The sequence below is a fragment of the Artemia franciscana genome, chromosome 17 (genome assembly GCF_032884065.1).
Source record: "Artemia franciscana chromosome 17, ASM3288406v1, whole genome shotgun sequence".
Taxonomy (NCBI): domain Eukaryota; kingdom Metazoa; phylum Arthropoda; class Branchiopoda; order Anostraca; family Artemiidae; genus Artemia; species Artemia franciscana.
Window position 1 is genome coordinate 32,847,182 of NC_088879.1, and position 13,439 is coordinate 32,860,620.

The 13,439-nt window shown below is 33.7% G+C and overlaps 1 protein-coding gene across 16 annotated transcripts in view; it reads right to left on the reverse strand.

Annotated features, from left to right (window-relative positions):
- Window positions 1–13,439, reverse strand: part of LOC136038156 (cubilin-like) — a 321,162-nt gene that overhangs the window by 46,133 nt on the left and 261,590 nt on the right. For 12 of the 16 annotated variants that reach the window (XR_010620136.1, XM_065721206.1, XM_065721204.1 and 9 more), the window contains 5 exons: window positions 9,624–9,808; window positions 8,097–8,240; window positions 6,242–6,410; window positions 3,059–3,251; window positions 305–427 (listed from right to left, as the gene is read on the reverse strand). Coding sequence is in view for 13 of the 16 variants with exons in the window: in XM_065721206.1 (XP_065577278.1) it covers window positions 305–427; window positions 3,059–3,251; window positions 6,242–6,410; window positions 8,097–8,240; window positions 9,624–9,808 (814 nt within the window). In the remaining 3 variants the exon portion in view is untranslated. Of the gene's footprint in view, window positions 1–304; window positions 429–3,058; window positions 3,252–6,241; window positions 6,411–8,096; window positions 8,241–9,623; window positions 9,809–13,439 lie in introns of all 16 variants that reach the window. The other 4 variants (XR_010620138.1, XR_010620137.1, XM_065721213.1 and 1 more) reach the window with 2 other exon arrangements.

The window sequence follows — 13,439 nt, forward strand, 5'->3', positions numbered from 1 at the left end:
ACTTTATGGGGGAGATTGTCTTGAAGCAGTTTTTTGTTTATGAAATTTATTGTTAAATAAAGAACTCAGAAGATCTGTGTGCTTATCACATTTTGGTTTGAACAGATGACCGACAAAAGAAAACAAGACAAGCAAAAAAATAAAAATAAAAATAATAATAATCACTAAAAAGACCTTTCCAGGTAGGTTGACAGCGAAGCATCAGACAAATAAGGGTTCTGATTTTTTTTTTTTTTTACATAGCCTAATTATTCAAAATTGGCATAGAAAAGCCAAGATAACTTAAATATATCAATAGACTTACTTAACATACGGGACCATACTGGGTGGAGCTTGTATTGTCCATGTACAGTTAATATTATGCAGGTACGGATTAGGATGAGCTGGGGACTTGATTATAGATGGCTCAGTTATCAAGCCTCCACATTCTAAAAAAAACAATAAACTTATAGAAAATTCAGAATTTAATCGATTTTGCTTGTAGTTTCCTATAGTTTCCAGATAATTCACCTGAATCTTGTGTTAGCTTGAAGTTATCTCAAGGCCCTTCACTCAGACAAATATTTCTGACTATTCACTATGTGTTACCAGAACCGCGATAGCACGTTGTAATATTTGTTCAATAAGCGAGCATAATTTAGGTTATAAAAGGACATACAAAATGTAAGTCTTAAAGAAGAACAAAATATTTGTTTTTGTCTTTTTTCCTTTCCTGTTTTTTCTTCTTGTCTTTCTTCGTATCGACTTTCTTTGTCTTTCTTTAATTCTAGCTAAGTTCCTCTGACCTTTTTATATCTTTGCGTGTCGCAAAAACTATGGCATTGGGTTTTGTTTAAACTAGTAGATAAAGTGTAGGTGTGTTTTGTCCCAAAGTCTTTACCCCTTCCTATGTTTATCCATCAGTTACGTATCACAATAACTATGGAATTGAGTTGTGTACCATACAAGATACTCCGAAAGTATGCTGTATCTTGAAGTCTTCATAGCCTCTCCTAGATTAGTAAATAAGTTACAAACTGTAGAACTAGGTGTTGAGTGGTCTTGCAGAAAGACCGTAAGTCTGTTGCATTATGAAGCCTCAATCACCTTTCCTAAATTTTTATATCATTTACGTGTCCTGCAAACTATGGTACCGTGTGCTGTGAGCAAGGCCGTATCCAGGATTTTTCCTTCATGGGGGAGGGGATTTTTTTGAGGAGGAGGCAAGAAAAATAACTCAAAAAAATTAATCAAAATTTTTTATATGCATATTTGTTGATTTTTTAAGAGATGGACAAAAACTTCAAAGGGGTGGGGGGTGAATCCATCCAAGTGATGGGGGAATTTTCTGCGGAAAAAATTTTCCCCAAGAGGGGATTTTCCATGGGATTTCTCTGGGAGGATTTTATTTTATTTTTTTTTATTTTTTTGGGGGGGGGGGGTATTTTTCAGACGGGCGGATTTTTCTAAAATTTAATTAATTTTGAAATCGCAGCAACTCATGATGGGTAAGATAGTTTGTAGTATTTCGTAGTCCGTTAAAAATCTGCACCCAGAATAGTCAGCATTAGTTAAATACTAAGGGACATCTGTTTTATTTGGCTGGGATGTCTTTTTTTTGTAGTGGCATAATATACAAATACTTGTTTTTTGCTATTTTGCTGATTAAACTTTGCAATGGTATGGCTTCTATATTTTGCAATTGTGTGGCTTCTATATCTTTTTTACTACTTGCAAATACCTTTCAAGTGTTTGACATTAATAGGGGTTTTTAAACCGGCAAATAAGTAAAAGCGTTGAAGAGGTCAATTGTTGATTACTACTAATTTGCATGAATTATAGTTGCTCATAATTTGATAAATAAAAGTCTGGAAAATAGAGAAGAAACTGGGAAATCGCCCATTCTTCTTTCAGTAATAGCTTGGACGCATTCCTCGGTTCTGGAATTCTGCAAGATACATTTTATTATCCAGAGGCTTTGATTGAGGGAGGGGGACAGGGAAAACGTCTAACCCTCTAGATCCCCCCAGTTTTGAAAAATTGCTCTTTCTAGGTATTTTCATCGAAAAATTTCTTTTTTCGGATAAATTCATTAAAGAGTTTAACAAAAACAACAAAAATTCGCCCTTGATAATGAAATGTACATTTTGTCCTCCCCCTATGTTCCGGTGAATTGATAAAATTGTACTAATCAGCCTACCAAATTCAAATTTATAATTATACCCTGATAGCACAGCTATATACACCGTTACTATTTTTAGTTTCGGATGCCAGGGATGGGGGGTTGGGGGTGTATCTAGTACCTTTTGGGAGAGGGATTAGCCCTACTTTGTGTTACTTTAGGACACATTTTACTTTTTAATAGTTTTTAAGGTCTCAAAAGGAGGGCTGATTCGAGTGCAACCCACACCTCCCAAGGAAAAGGATGGTCCTGGAGAAAATAAAATTAGTTTAAAACAGTGAACACTTTTACAAGACATAATAAATCAGCAAGTGGAAGAGTATATAGATTTGAAAACTAATAGCTAACAAAATATGTTAAAGAAAATTACATACCATCTAGATTACATGACCTATTTTGCAACGGCTTGGATTGAAAACATTGTCCGTATTTTTTATTTCAATATTAACGATTTTGACCAAATTATAAAAGTACCTTTGGTATTATTTGGATTCTTCTGTGAATTCTTTAGCTTTTGACTACATTTTTTCACTGACATATCAGTACCACCAGGGAATGAACACGTCATAAGCGCATTTTGAGGTCACTTTTTTTCAGTTTCGAGGCAGAGATTCTTTGAGTTATTCTTAGAACTAAACAACCACCCTTTACTCACCTGTGTGTGCAGACATGTTGATATGTCCACATTTTGTGTTTGTAGGAACCCCCCAAAAAGGAGAACAATTGAAAATAAGGCAAGTAATAAAAAAAATTAAATGAAAACTAAACTAAACAAAACTAATTAAAAAGCAAGACTAGAAAAATGAGAATAATTGAAAGTAAGTTAGGTGTTTAAAGTAAAAAATTAATTCAACAAAACTAAAAACAAGCAAGACTAAAACAAAACGAAGATAGCTATCTTCAATTGTATATTGTGCCATAAAACCCTTTCCGTTTCGATATTCATCAGTAGAAAAATGGACTGTCATTGGGCCTTTTGAACTGTATACATATTTTGGTTTTTCATTGCCGCAGAATTTAGCAAGCCTTTCACCATTAATACCAGTTCCTTGGTAGAGTCCAACAGAGTCGTACATACAAGATGGATTTCCTAGATGAAATAAATCAAACATTTTTATTCAAGCACAGATGAGACCTCTCCCGGTATCTTTCGATCACTGATCAATGCGATCCCCTCTTGAAAAAAGGAAAAAAGCAGTCCAATACTACCCATCTAAATATATTATTTTCCCTGTTGTTCAAGGTGGGGCTGTTGTTCAAGTGGGACTCTAAGCCTCTTGTTAGCGTTTTTGACAAAGGCAATTGCAGCGGTGTAGCTTTGATTTCAAATGGGCAATATTTTTATGGGGTTTCAAGCAGTTTTTTTTTTAAATGTTAAATTTCCTTTGGTAGCTTAAAATTGCAGCTCATTGGGATCTGAATGAAAATTACTATCTTCAAAATATGTAACACAAAAAATATTTTTCACTCGAAACTGTTATTAACCTGCTTTTAAATTTTGGCTACTATGGGCTGTGATTTTCTTTTAACTAGTTTGCAGTTATTACTGCAATCATGGTACACAAATATTGGGAATATAAGGAAAAAGATGCCCCCTCCAATCTCTGAATGTATGAATGAGACTGTTGGGCTTTGAGGGTGAAACATAAAACGATTCAAGAGATAACGAGTTCAGGTATGTAAAACATGATGAAGAATGGAAGGTAAAGGTGATTAAAACTGAATATAAGTCATATTATTGGATGACTGGAGTATTCCTCAAGGTCAGCATAGAATACGCTGAAAACTGAAGGTTATCTAAGCATACGTTTTACGTAAATTTAATGTACATTTACACATTACTTAATCGCCACCTGAGATTGCCAAGTCCAGAGCTAGTCTGGGAAAGATGTATTCCACAAGTACAGCCGAACGGGTGACTTTAATCTATACTAATAAACCCGTTTAATCTTTAAAGCCGTATGTCTAGATTTCTCCTATTCATAGGAGATCAGTGGTGTGATTTCGCCAAAATCCTTTTGGGGGAGGGGCAAAGTTGAGCTAATTTTTCCAAATTATGTGAAAATGACAGTGAAAATAAAAAATGAGCCAAATAGTACCATAAGGTAAAGAAAGGCTTACATTTAAGAAAACTGTCCCGTTTCTCTGGATGCTTGACTTAGTTTTGACAAGATTTTTGAAGAAACTAAATTTCAGATGGGGGAGGGGGGCAAACTAGGGTTGAGGGAGGGAAACTGGGGTCTGGAGGGGAAAGCTACCCCCCCCCCCCCTACCTCATAGCGCGGAAATCCGTCTGGATTTAGCAATTATTGCGGAAATTCTGTCCATATTAGTGCTTGAAAAACTTTCTAGCTTTAAGCAATAATTTGGTCTAATCAATAAGAATTCTTGGCAAGGACTTTAAATGAATAAAACCGTGACTATGGATCGTCCAATACTTCATGATCTTACACCATTGGTTCAAGGCTGCTCCAGCTTGTGTGATACTGCTCACCCAGGCTATAAGAAAACCAAGAAAAATGGTGGGATTTGGCTCATTCTTGCTTAATATTGCTCAATTTAGGTCATGCTGATGCATTTATTTGAAAACTTTGCCTTAAAACGTAGCGTTTTCTGGGCCATAGTTCGAAAAGATACGGGCGGATTCCGCAAAGTGTAAATGAATCATTAGTTATGATAGTATGATGTTCAGTTTCATCAATTATAAAATGCTGTGTGGTGATTTTAAAAAAGCTATTATGTCATCTTGCTATAAGGGAATGTAGAATTTGTAAAAATTTCTGACACCACGAAGACTAAACATGACAACAAGAGAATATGTATTACAGCCCCAAAGAAAATAATTTAGAAAGAGAAAATAAAGAAATAATGCAATGCCAATTTTGAGACAGGATGGCAATTGCCCGATAGGTTTTAAAAATAATGTTTTAATTCCTGAGAAAAACTATTCTCCCTTTCCCAAAAAATCTTCCCTGGATTTGAAAAAACACATTTCTTGTATCTTAGTTTTAAAAACTGAATAAATACCTCCCCCTCCTATACATTTTTATGAATTGTCATAACTACGCTCAATGAGATATTTACTGGTTACGCCTATGAAAAAAAATTACACAGATGAGATGGAAATTAACATTTTAACCCACAAAAAAGTTTTAAATTTATTTTATCTAATTGTCATAAAAAGGAGTTAAATCAAAAGAAATTACGAGCTGAGAGCTTTTTAACTTTTTGGTACGAATCAATAAATTTTTTGGTATGAGAAAGAAGTACTAGTTAAAAAAAAGAAAGATTATGAGGAAGACCTTTTCAAGAGGGTGGATATTTTCTTTCTAGTTTTTCTTCCTCTTTCATTTTCTTATTTTGATACTTTTCCTGAAAAAATTATATAATTGGTTGTATTTTGAGCTGGTGATCAGAGAGGTCTTTCGAGACATTTCCTACGAAGACTTCAAAGAGACCCATCTATCAGAAGTACCAGCTGAATTCCCATGACAAATACTAATTTCAGAGAAGACAGTATATCAATTTTGTTTTGTTTATAGCAGCTACATAACTATGCACTTTGGCTGAATTCTAAAGAGAAGGATAAATCTATCATAGCAAAAACGTCATTTAATTAATTTCGGAAGGTGTGTCTGATCTCTGGCAGAATTTTCCTGATTTTTCCTATTAAGCTTTTCTTTTGAATGCCTCTCAATATGTATGCCATTGCTAATGGTACATTTTTAACAGAGCACAAACAAGGAAATTTTAATTTGTTGTCAGTTCATTATGTATTTTTGTAATAAAATACTCAATCTATTTATTTAAAAAAAATTCTGAGGGCCAGAAAACTGATTTTCCCACTCTGATCCAGAACGAAAGCATACCGAACAAGTCGTAAGAAGATATAATTATTGATCAGGCGGTGCAAATCTGGCTGCTAAAGCAAAATTCAAATCCTATCATGACCTAGAATAACTGCTCAAAAATAAGATGATTGAAAAGACACATGTATAAGAAACTTGCATGTGCAAAATGATCTTTTTTTTTTCTTTGTGACGATTAAAAATGAGCCAAATTTCGTAGATTTCAAATTACCTTCTAGCTCGAAAGGATCTTCGAAGCTTAGCAGTACATAACTTTCAGAAGTGGCGTTGATAACATAAGTACAGGTTAAGTTGTCATCATATCTGTCAGGAAAACCAGGAGAGGATATAGTTCCTGTAGGACCTGAGTAGATTCCGCCACATTCTCGAGCCCATGATATCTGTATAAAAATTAACAAGAAATTATCATTAACCAGGAAAGGATATGGTTTCTGTCAGCCTGAGTACATTCCGCCACATTCTCGAGCCCATGGTATCTGTATAAAAATTAACGCTAAGGACAGACTGATAATTTTAATAAAAACAGAAACTTATTTTCACCACATCCCCTTCCATAACCTTATTGAGTTTGGACACTATATGTCAAAAACAAAGGCCAAACATTATGACAATTAATCATTTTCGTTAAAAAATCTTCTTAGGGCAAATGAATAAATATTAAATTACTTCAATGTTGATTTGAAAGATTGAGGTTTTTAATTATATACACTATGGTTTGGTAAATACATTAGAATTCTAAGACAAGGTCGTCTCATAAATTTATTTACGTGTATACCACCTCTCACATCAACGTAGAATTTCATGAAACATAGGTATATTGGTGAATACGGAGCACAAAATCACAGACATTTAACACAACAGCATGCCAAAGGCAGATTTTATTAAGATTTTCATCATAAAATTAATAGAGACTATGATCTTGACGTTAGTTTTTTCACTTTCATGAAAATGCCATTTTTGACGTGACTAGATTCATGTAGAGGTTTTGCAGTGACATCTAAGCTAGTCACATCGCATATCTTACTGGTTTCAAACTGGTACTAGATTCATAGGTCTAAGATGAAGAAAAATCCTAAGGATTTTCCATTGAGAAACTAAATTATTGAAAGAGGGGTCAGAATTATTAGAGGAACAAGCGGATTTACAAAACATGTTTATAAAACCGGTTTGGGGAACTGCAAAGTGTGGAATAGTAAAATACATAACCTGCAATTTAAGAACCGTGAATGGGCAAAATCGAATGCAACAATCTTGCTTAAAATAAATTATCATATCGAACATAAAGATAAAAGGCACTCCTGAATAAATAAATCTCAAAACGAGTAAAAATTAAGTATAATATTCAAGTTAAATTTGAAACGAACAAATATTACTGCAAACATGAGAATTCTCCATTCCCTAGCCGTAAGTTCTAAAGCCTATTGCGTCACTGCTATTATTTAATTAATTAATTGAATATCCAATTCACCAGCAAGATTGCCGAATTCACAATCTAGATTTCAAACTCAAGATGCTATTGGTCAATTGATTTTGAACTCAAGATGCTATTGGTGAAGAGATTTTGAACTCAAGATGCTATTGGTCAAAAGGTTTTGAACTCAAGATGCTATTGGTCAATAGATTTTGAACTCAAGATGCTATTGGTCAATAGATTTTGAACTCATGGTCAATAGATCTTGAGCAAGATGCTACTGGTTAATAGAACAGCAGTGTCATAATCTAGATATTAAGTTAAACGTAATATTTTACAATCGAGATGAATAACTTTTCTGTCGAATAACTGATTTTGATATATAAAGCCACACTCTAAAGGTATATCTCGTCCGTTTATAATGGACTTGGAACCAAGTCCTCCCCCCCCCCATTACAAAAAAGACTATTATTTCAAAAATTTTGGAAACTTCTTATTCAAATTCTTTAAAATTTGTTTTTCTATTATTGGCTCCCTCCAAAAATATTGCTGCATCCCTGCCTGTCTTGAATTATACTTACTTTATGACAAACACAAACACCTTACATACACACTAACATAGTTTACCATAGTTTCAGTAAAAAAAGCAACTAACCTTAAATCCATCTCCGTTAACCATAGCATTCGACCTGAACGTAATCTTTGGCGCATTACTATTGGATACTACAGTTCCTGGCACTTGTTTACCGCAGAATCTTCCAAGAGACAGTGAATTACCGTCATCGTCTGGTTCAGAAATCTGCAATTGAAACTGAATTATCTTGACCTAAGAATAAACTAGTTATGATACAGATTTTTTATGATAAGATCCCACTTTTCAGAATATTTAAACTGATTAATATTGCAGAAAATTCGACCCTCCAAACAACTCTCTAATATTGACTCCCTGATATTGATTTTGGAGAATCAGGATTTAACTCGTTTAAAGCTCCTAAAATGGCTTATTGCATAATAAGATAAGACACTTTAAAGTCGCGATTCCCGACATGAGATGCAGGCCACATCAGTGGGGCATCGCAATATTTTAGTGGGTTATGGCCGCAACCTGTTCCCTTCGGCTGTCTACACTTTAGAGCCTTGATTAAAAAAAAAATCATATGAATGACGTCCCATTCATGTGTATTTGAAGAGCAAAAAAGATACATGATAGTATTTCACTTACGTTATAGATTGTATTCAATAATAAAAAAAAACAAGTTTTTTCAACTGAAAATAAGGAGCGACATTAAAATTTAAAAGAAACAGAAATTATTCCATACTTAAAAGGGGCTGTCCCCTCCTCAACGCCCTACTCTTTAAGCTAAAGTTCATTATCAAACAGTTCGTGATAACAAACTGTAGTAGGGGGTGACCCGGCTGAGTAGTAGCCGAAACTCTAAAAAACGGAATTTTGATACAAATAGTTACAACAAAAGAATCGCATTTTAATGCTAATTTTAAATATATAAGTTTCATCAAGTTTAAACTTACCCATCAAAAGTTATGAGCCTGCAAATATTTGACTTATTTTATAAAATAGGAGAAACAACCCCTGCAAGTCGTAGAATCTTAACGAAAATCACACCATCAGATTCAGCGTATCAAAATTTGTCATTTTTGAATATATGCCAATTTCTCCCCCAGAAATTCTTCTCCGAGTACTTGCCTGAGCCACGTTGGAATAAACAGGATCTAGCTCAATGCAGAAAATGCCACAGGAAAAAGGTGGCTTCGTACTACTAATCCAAAGAACACTAAAAAGCCATGAACTTACAGAAGGCATGACACAGGAAAGAGAGTGACGATTCCAATCAGGTTTCTCCAACCATTTGATTGTTTCTACTTTTCGATTATTGATTAAATTCTTCATATGATGACTTTATTTTTGGAATATGTGTCTCGCCCAGAAAGTCTTTTGTGAGCAAGTATCTCGGTCATATTGTTAAGCTCTAGGCCAATATTTTGATTTCCGATGATATCCTCTAATTTGAAATTTCAATAATATGAAATGCGCCTTTTCATGGAAGCAATATATGTAACACTAAACTCAAAGTTATCAGGCATTAAAAAAGACATAACTGAATTTTGAAAGCTTAAAATAAACCACAGACAAATCTATTTTCAAAATCTGAAAGTCACTCACCTCAACGTAATCATTTTGACAATTATTGCTGCTTTCAAGGTCAAATGTTTCTGTAAAACTGAAAACTATTCTGAAACTAGTATCAGCCTGGACCTGCCAAACACATTCAGTATTATGAGGATAACGTGAAGGGAAACTTGGAGACTGTATAATTCCAGCTGGGCCATGCAAAATACCACCACAACCTTTTGAAAAGAGAATTTGGTTACTTTATAATAACTTTCCAATGACATTATTTGTCTTACAACTAATACGGCATGTCTATTTCAGTCATGATCATCTAACGGAATCTGTATATCTTTAAAGTCTTGGAAAAGTGTAGTTCACTTCTTGTCAAGGATTGGACGGTAATTTTTCCTTTTTTATACCTAAATTCGTGGTGCTAGGTATAACTAAACATCTAATTTGCCACTAGTATTTTGTCGAGGACTTAGACGACTATTGAATCTCCTTTTGAAAGAATCAACAGTGAAACTTTTGAGGGTAATTACTTCATTCCAGTTCCTTAAAAAACACAGAGAAACAGATAAAGAGGACTCTGTTCTCTGCTTGCTAGACTCAAGATAACTGAGCTGAGCTATGTACCTTCGTGTCTATCTTGTTGTTTAAAAAGTTAGGAGGAAAATACAGGAAATCTACAGAAGGGGGTGAACTTTGGCGTTTGTAGAAAACAACAATCGACGCTACCTCTCACTAAGAGACTAGAGAAAGTCGGGGGGAACGAATAAACCTCCCCTACTAGTCCAATTTCAGACAGTTTGGAGTTTTTCCAGCAACGTTTAGGGATCACTATGGTGCTCCTCCTTATGATCAATCCTCCTTATGATCAATCCTCCTTAATGGTCGTCTCTATAAAACACACAAATAACGCATAGAAAATACTCTTTTGCTACCTGGTTTAATGAAAGAATTTATTCAAGATGGAATAAAACAATTTGTTTTGTATACATTAAATTATAGAAATGAGATTTTTGTCCTATCATTTAGACATTGATTTATTAACGATGAATTTTTGTGACCAGAAGATGCAGAATGAAATATTGCCTCTTATGCAAGCAAAAGTACAGTTTTTTTGTAAAACCAAGCTTGTGAGGTAGAAGGATTTCAGGTATTGCAGAGAATTCATTTACCAAACTATTGTTTTTGCTTATTTTCTGGTCAAATTATTTAAAGGACAAACCTTTTTTACGATCTTTTTTGTATACATTAAATTTTGTTTTTATTGAAAAATTTTGTTTTTCTGATTTTAATCAGATTCAGTTTAACGTAAAGTTTGATTATGATAGATTAGGTTAGATTTCCTTAGCTTAGGTTTTTAGCTTATTTCTGATATTTATCACCAAATTTAGCTTAACCTAACTTAAAATTATCTCACCCAACCTAGCTTTAACTTTTACCATCATGGATTGAGTAAGACTGAAAGAGCTGACTAACATACTTATTTAAATCCAAGCAGAAAAAAAAAAGAATTCCGGACATTCACCGCTGAATGTCAACATTAACCAGATTTCAGACATTCACGGTAACATATTTACAAAATAAAACATTGAATAAGCACAAGTCGCGTAATATTTTTATTAGCGTAGGATTTATAATAAGAGGATGGCGGCCTGGCTTAGTAGAAACCATTTCGCTCTTAGCGTTTAGCGAGTCCCATCTCTAAGTTCTGGACTTCAAACTGCTTACCCATATATTTTTCAGAGATAAACACGAAATATGAAAAATAATTAACAGCCTGACTTTTACACTGTTCACTTTCTTCGCATTTGATTAGATAAAAAAGATATATATGAGCAGGATCCTTTCGTCCTTACAGAATTAAACTTAAAACGTTAAGAGCATAGGTATACTTCAAAAGTTGAATAACTCTTTTTTGAAAAAATTGTAAAATTTGTACCTCATTCGTTAACTCCATTTTAGGTTGCCAATTGTGTAACAATTTAAAAGCAGCTTTTTAATCTTAATGAAAGTTAATACTTATTAATTTATTTTTTACCCGTTTTATTGAAACTTTCTTTTGTAAAACTCGGGGAAAATACGATACTTTTAGGGTAAAAGACATTTATATATTCTGACGCGAATCCGACGAGTTTTTTGCCCCTGCTCTCTGTCAATAAGCAAGATCTAGCCTTTTTTTTCAAAAACAAGAGTTTTGACACCCTAACTGCCTTTGGTTTGAAATTGGTCTTTCTTTTTTGGTTCTATCTAAAAATTGGCCTTCGCACTTAGAACTCTTCTCTTAGGATCTGAAATTGGAGTACCATATTGATAATATGGGACGCAAAGACATTTAAAGTTGGAACACCAGCTTGTTAATTTAGGTACTCAGTGAAACTCAACAAATTAGATTTTAGTTCACCCAATTAAATGTTTGCTTTTGTTACGAGCAGCTCCGCCAAATCACCAAAATATATGAGGAAGATGGGCAAGGATTTTTTTGATTTAATAATAATGAAAATACAAAATTTACTCCCAAAAATATAGGGAGAACGGGTAAAGGTGAACTCCCTTCCCTTTCCCGATGGCAAGAGTATTCGCAAGGGTATGTTCTCCAGGAAATCTTTTCCTGCACTTTTCCTAAGTTATTAATATGGATAATTTGATGCAAACATAAACAATTCATTCTTATGGACTTTCAATTCTTGACTCCCAGCGATGGGGAAGGGATTAATGGTAATACATTAACAATTAATCATTCCCTGTTTTCTTTATTCCATATTATTGACAAATCTTTCTCTAGCAAAATGGTTTTGAAGACACTTATCACATCAATGCCCATCCGGTGTACTCTCTTATTATTTAAAGTATTTGATTGATTTACCTGAGCTACCAAAATTAGCAATTACCATCCCTGATTTTAGATAACTTTAATTTTCTTGGGTATTACAATTTGCTGCTACATCGATTATATAGCAATAGATGTCTGACCCAGGTACAGAAGCACCAACGTAATTTTAACCGTTTTTGTAGTTAGAAGTTCCTTTTATAAAAGTATTTCTTTGTTAGGAATTGCTCCATTAGTTGTATATCGACAAGATTCTGAAAGACAGAAAGTAAAACTTTGATGTTAAACAAGTAATTCCATCTACTCTAGTTTTTCCTATATACTAATTTTAATAATTATGAATGAAATATTTCATCATTTGTTTTAACTGTGCAAATTAAAAAATCAAATTACATCTACATGGTCTTATGCCAGAGCCAATATATCTACAATGATAAGTTTCCGGTTCCTATAGGATACTTTTTTTGTATTTTTCCTCACAGCATATCGTATTTCGTTCAAATTTTGTAATTTTATATTATTTAGAAAATTGTATAGAAGAGCATTTACTTTGGTCTCGTCTAAAGTTCTCATTTAACAAGTTTACTGAGCTTTTCAAAGAAATAACTCCTTAAAAAAATCTTAAACGTTTTATAATTTTAATAAAGAAATCTGGAAACCGAAAGGCAAGATCTATCGGTAATAGATCTTACCTTTTGGTTTCCATGATTTTTGACAGGGTATTAGACTAATTGTTGGTTTGTGTGTAGAAGATTAATCAGTACGACGAAGCATGATGGTGAAGATTTTTTTTTTTGGTTTTTCTAGGTTGATGATAAAACAGAGAAAAGATCCTGGAGCATAGAGAAGAAGTTCTGGACGCTCCATTCAATTACAACAACAACATATATCGGTAATATATCACCAGTTTTTTTCCGTTTTTTATTATTGTGTACATCTTCTTTTTGTCTGAGCAGTATAATTTGAGGACGGTTTTGTCTTGCTGAATATATTATTTTACCACATTTTCAGGCTCTGTTCGTCTTAGTAGG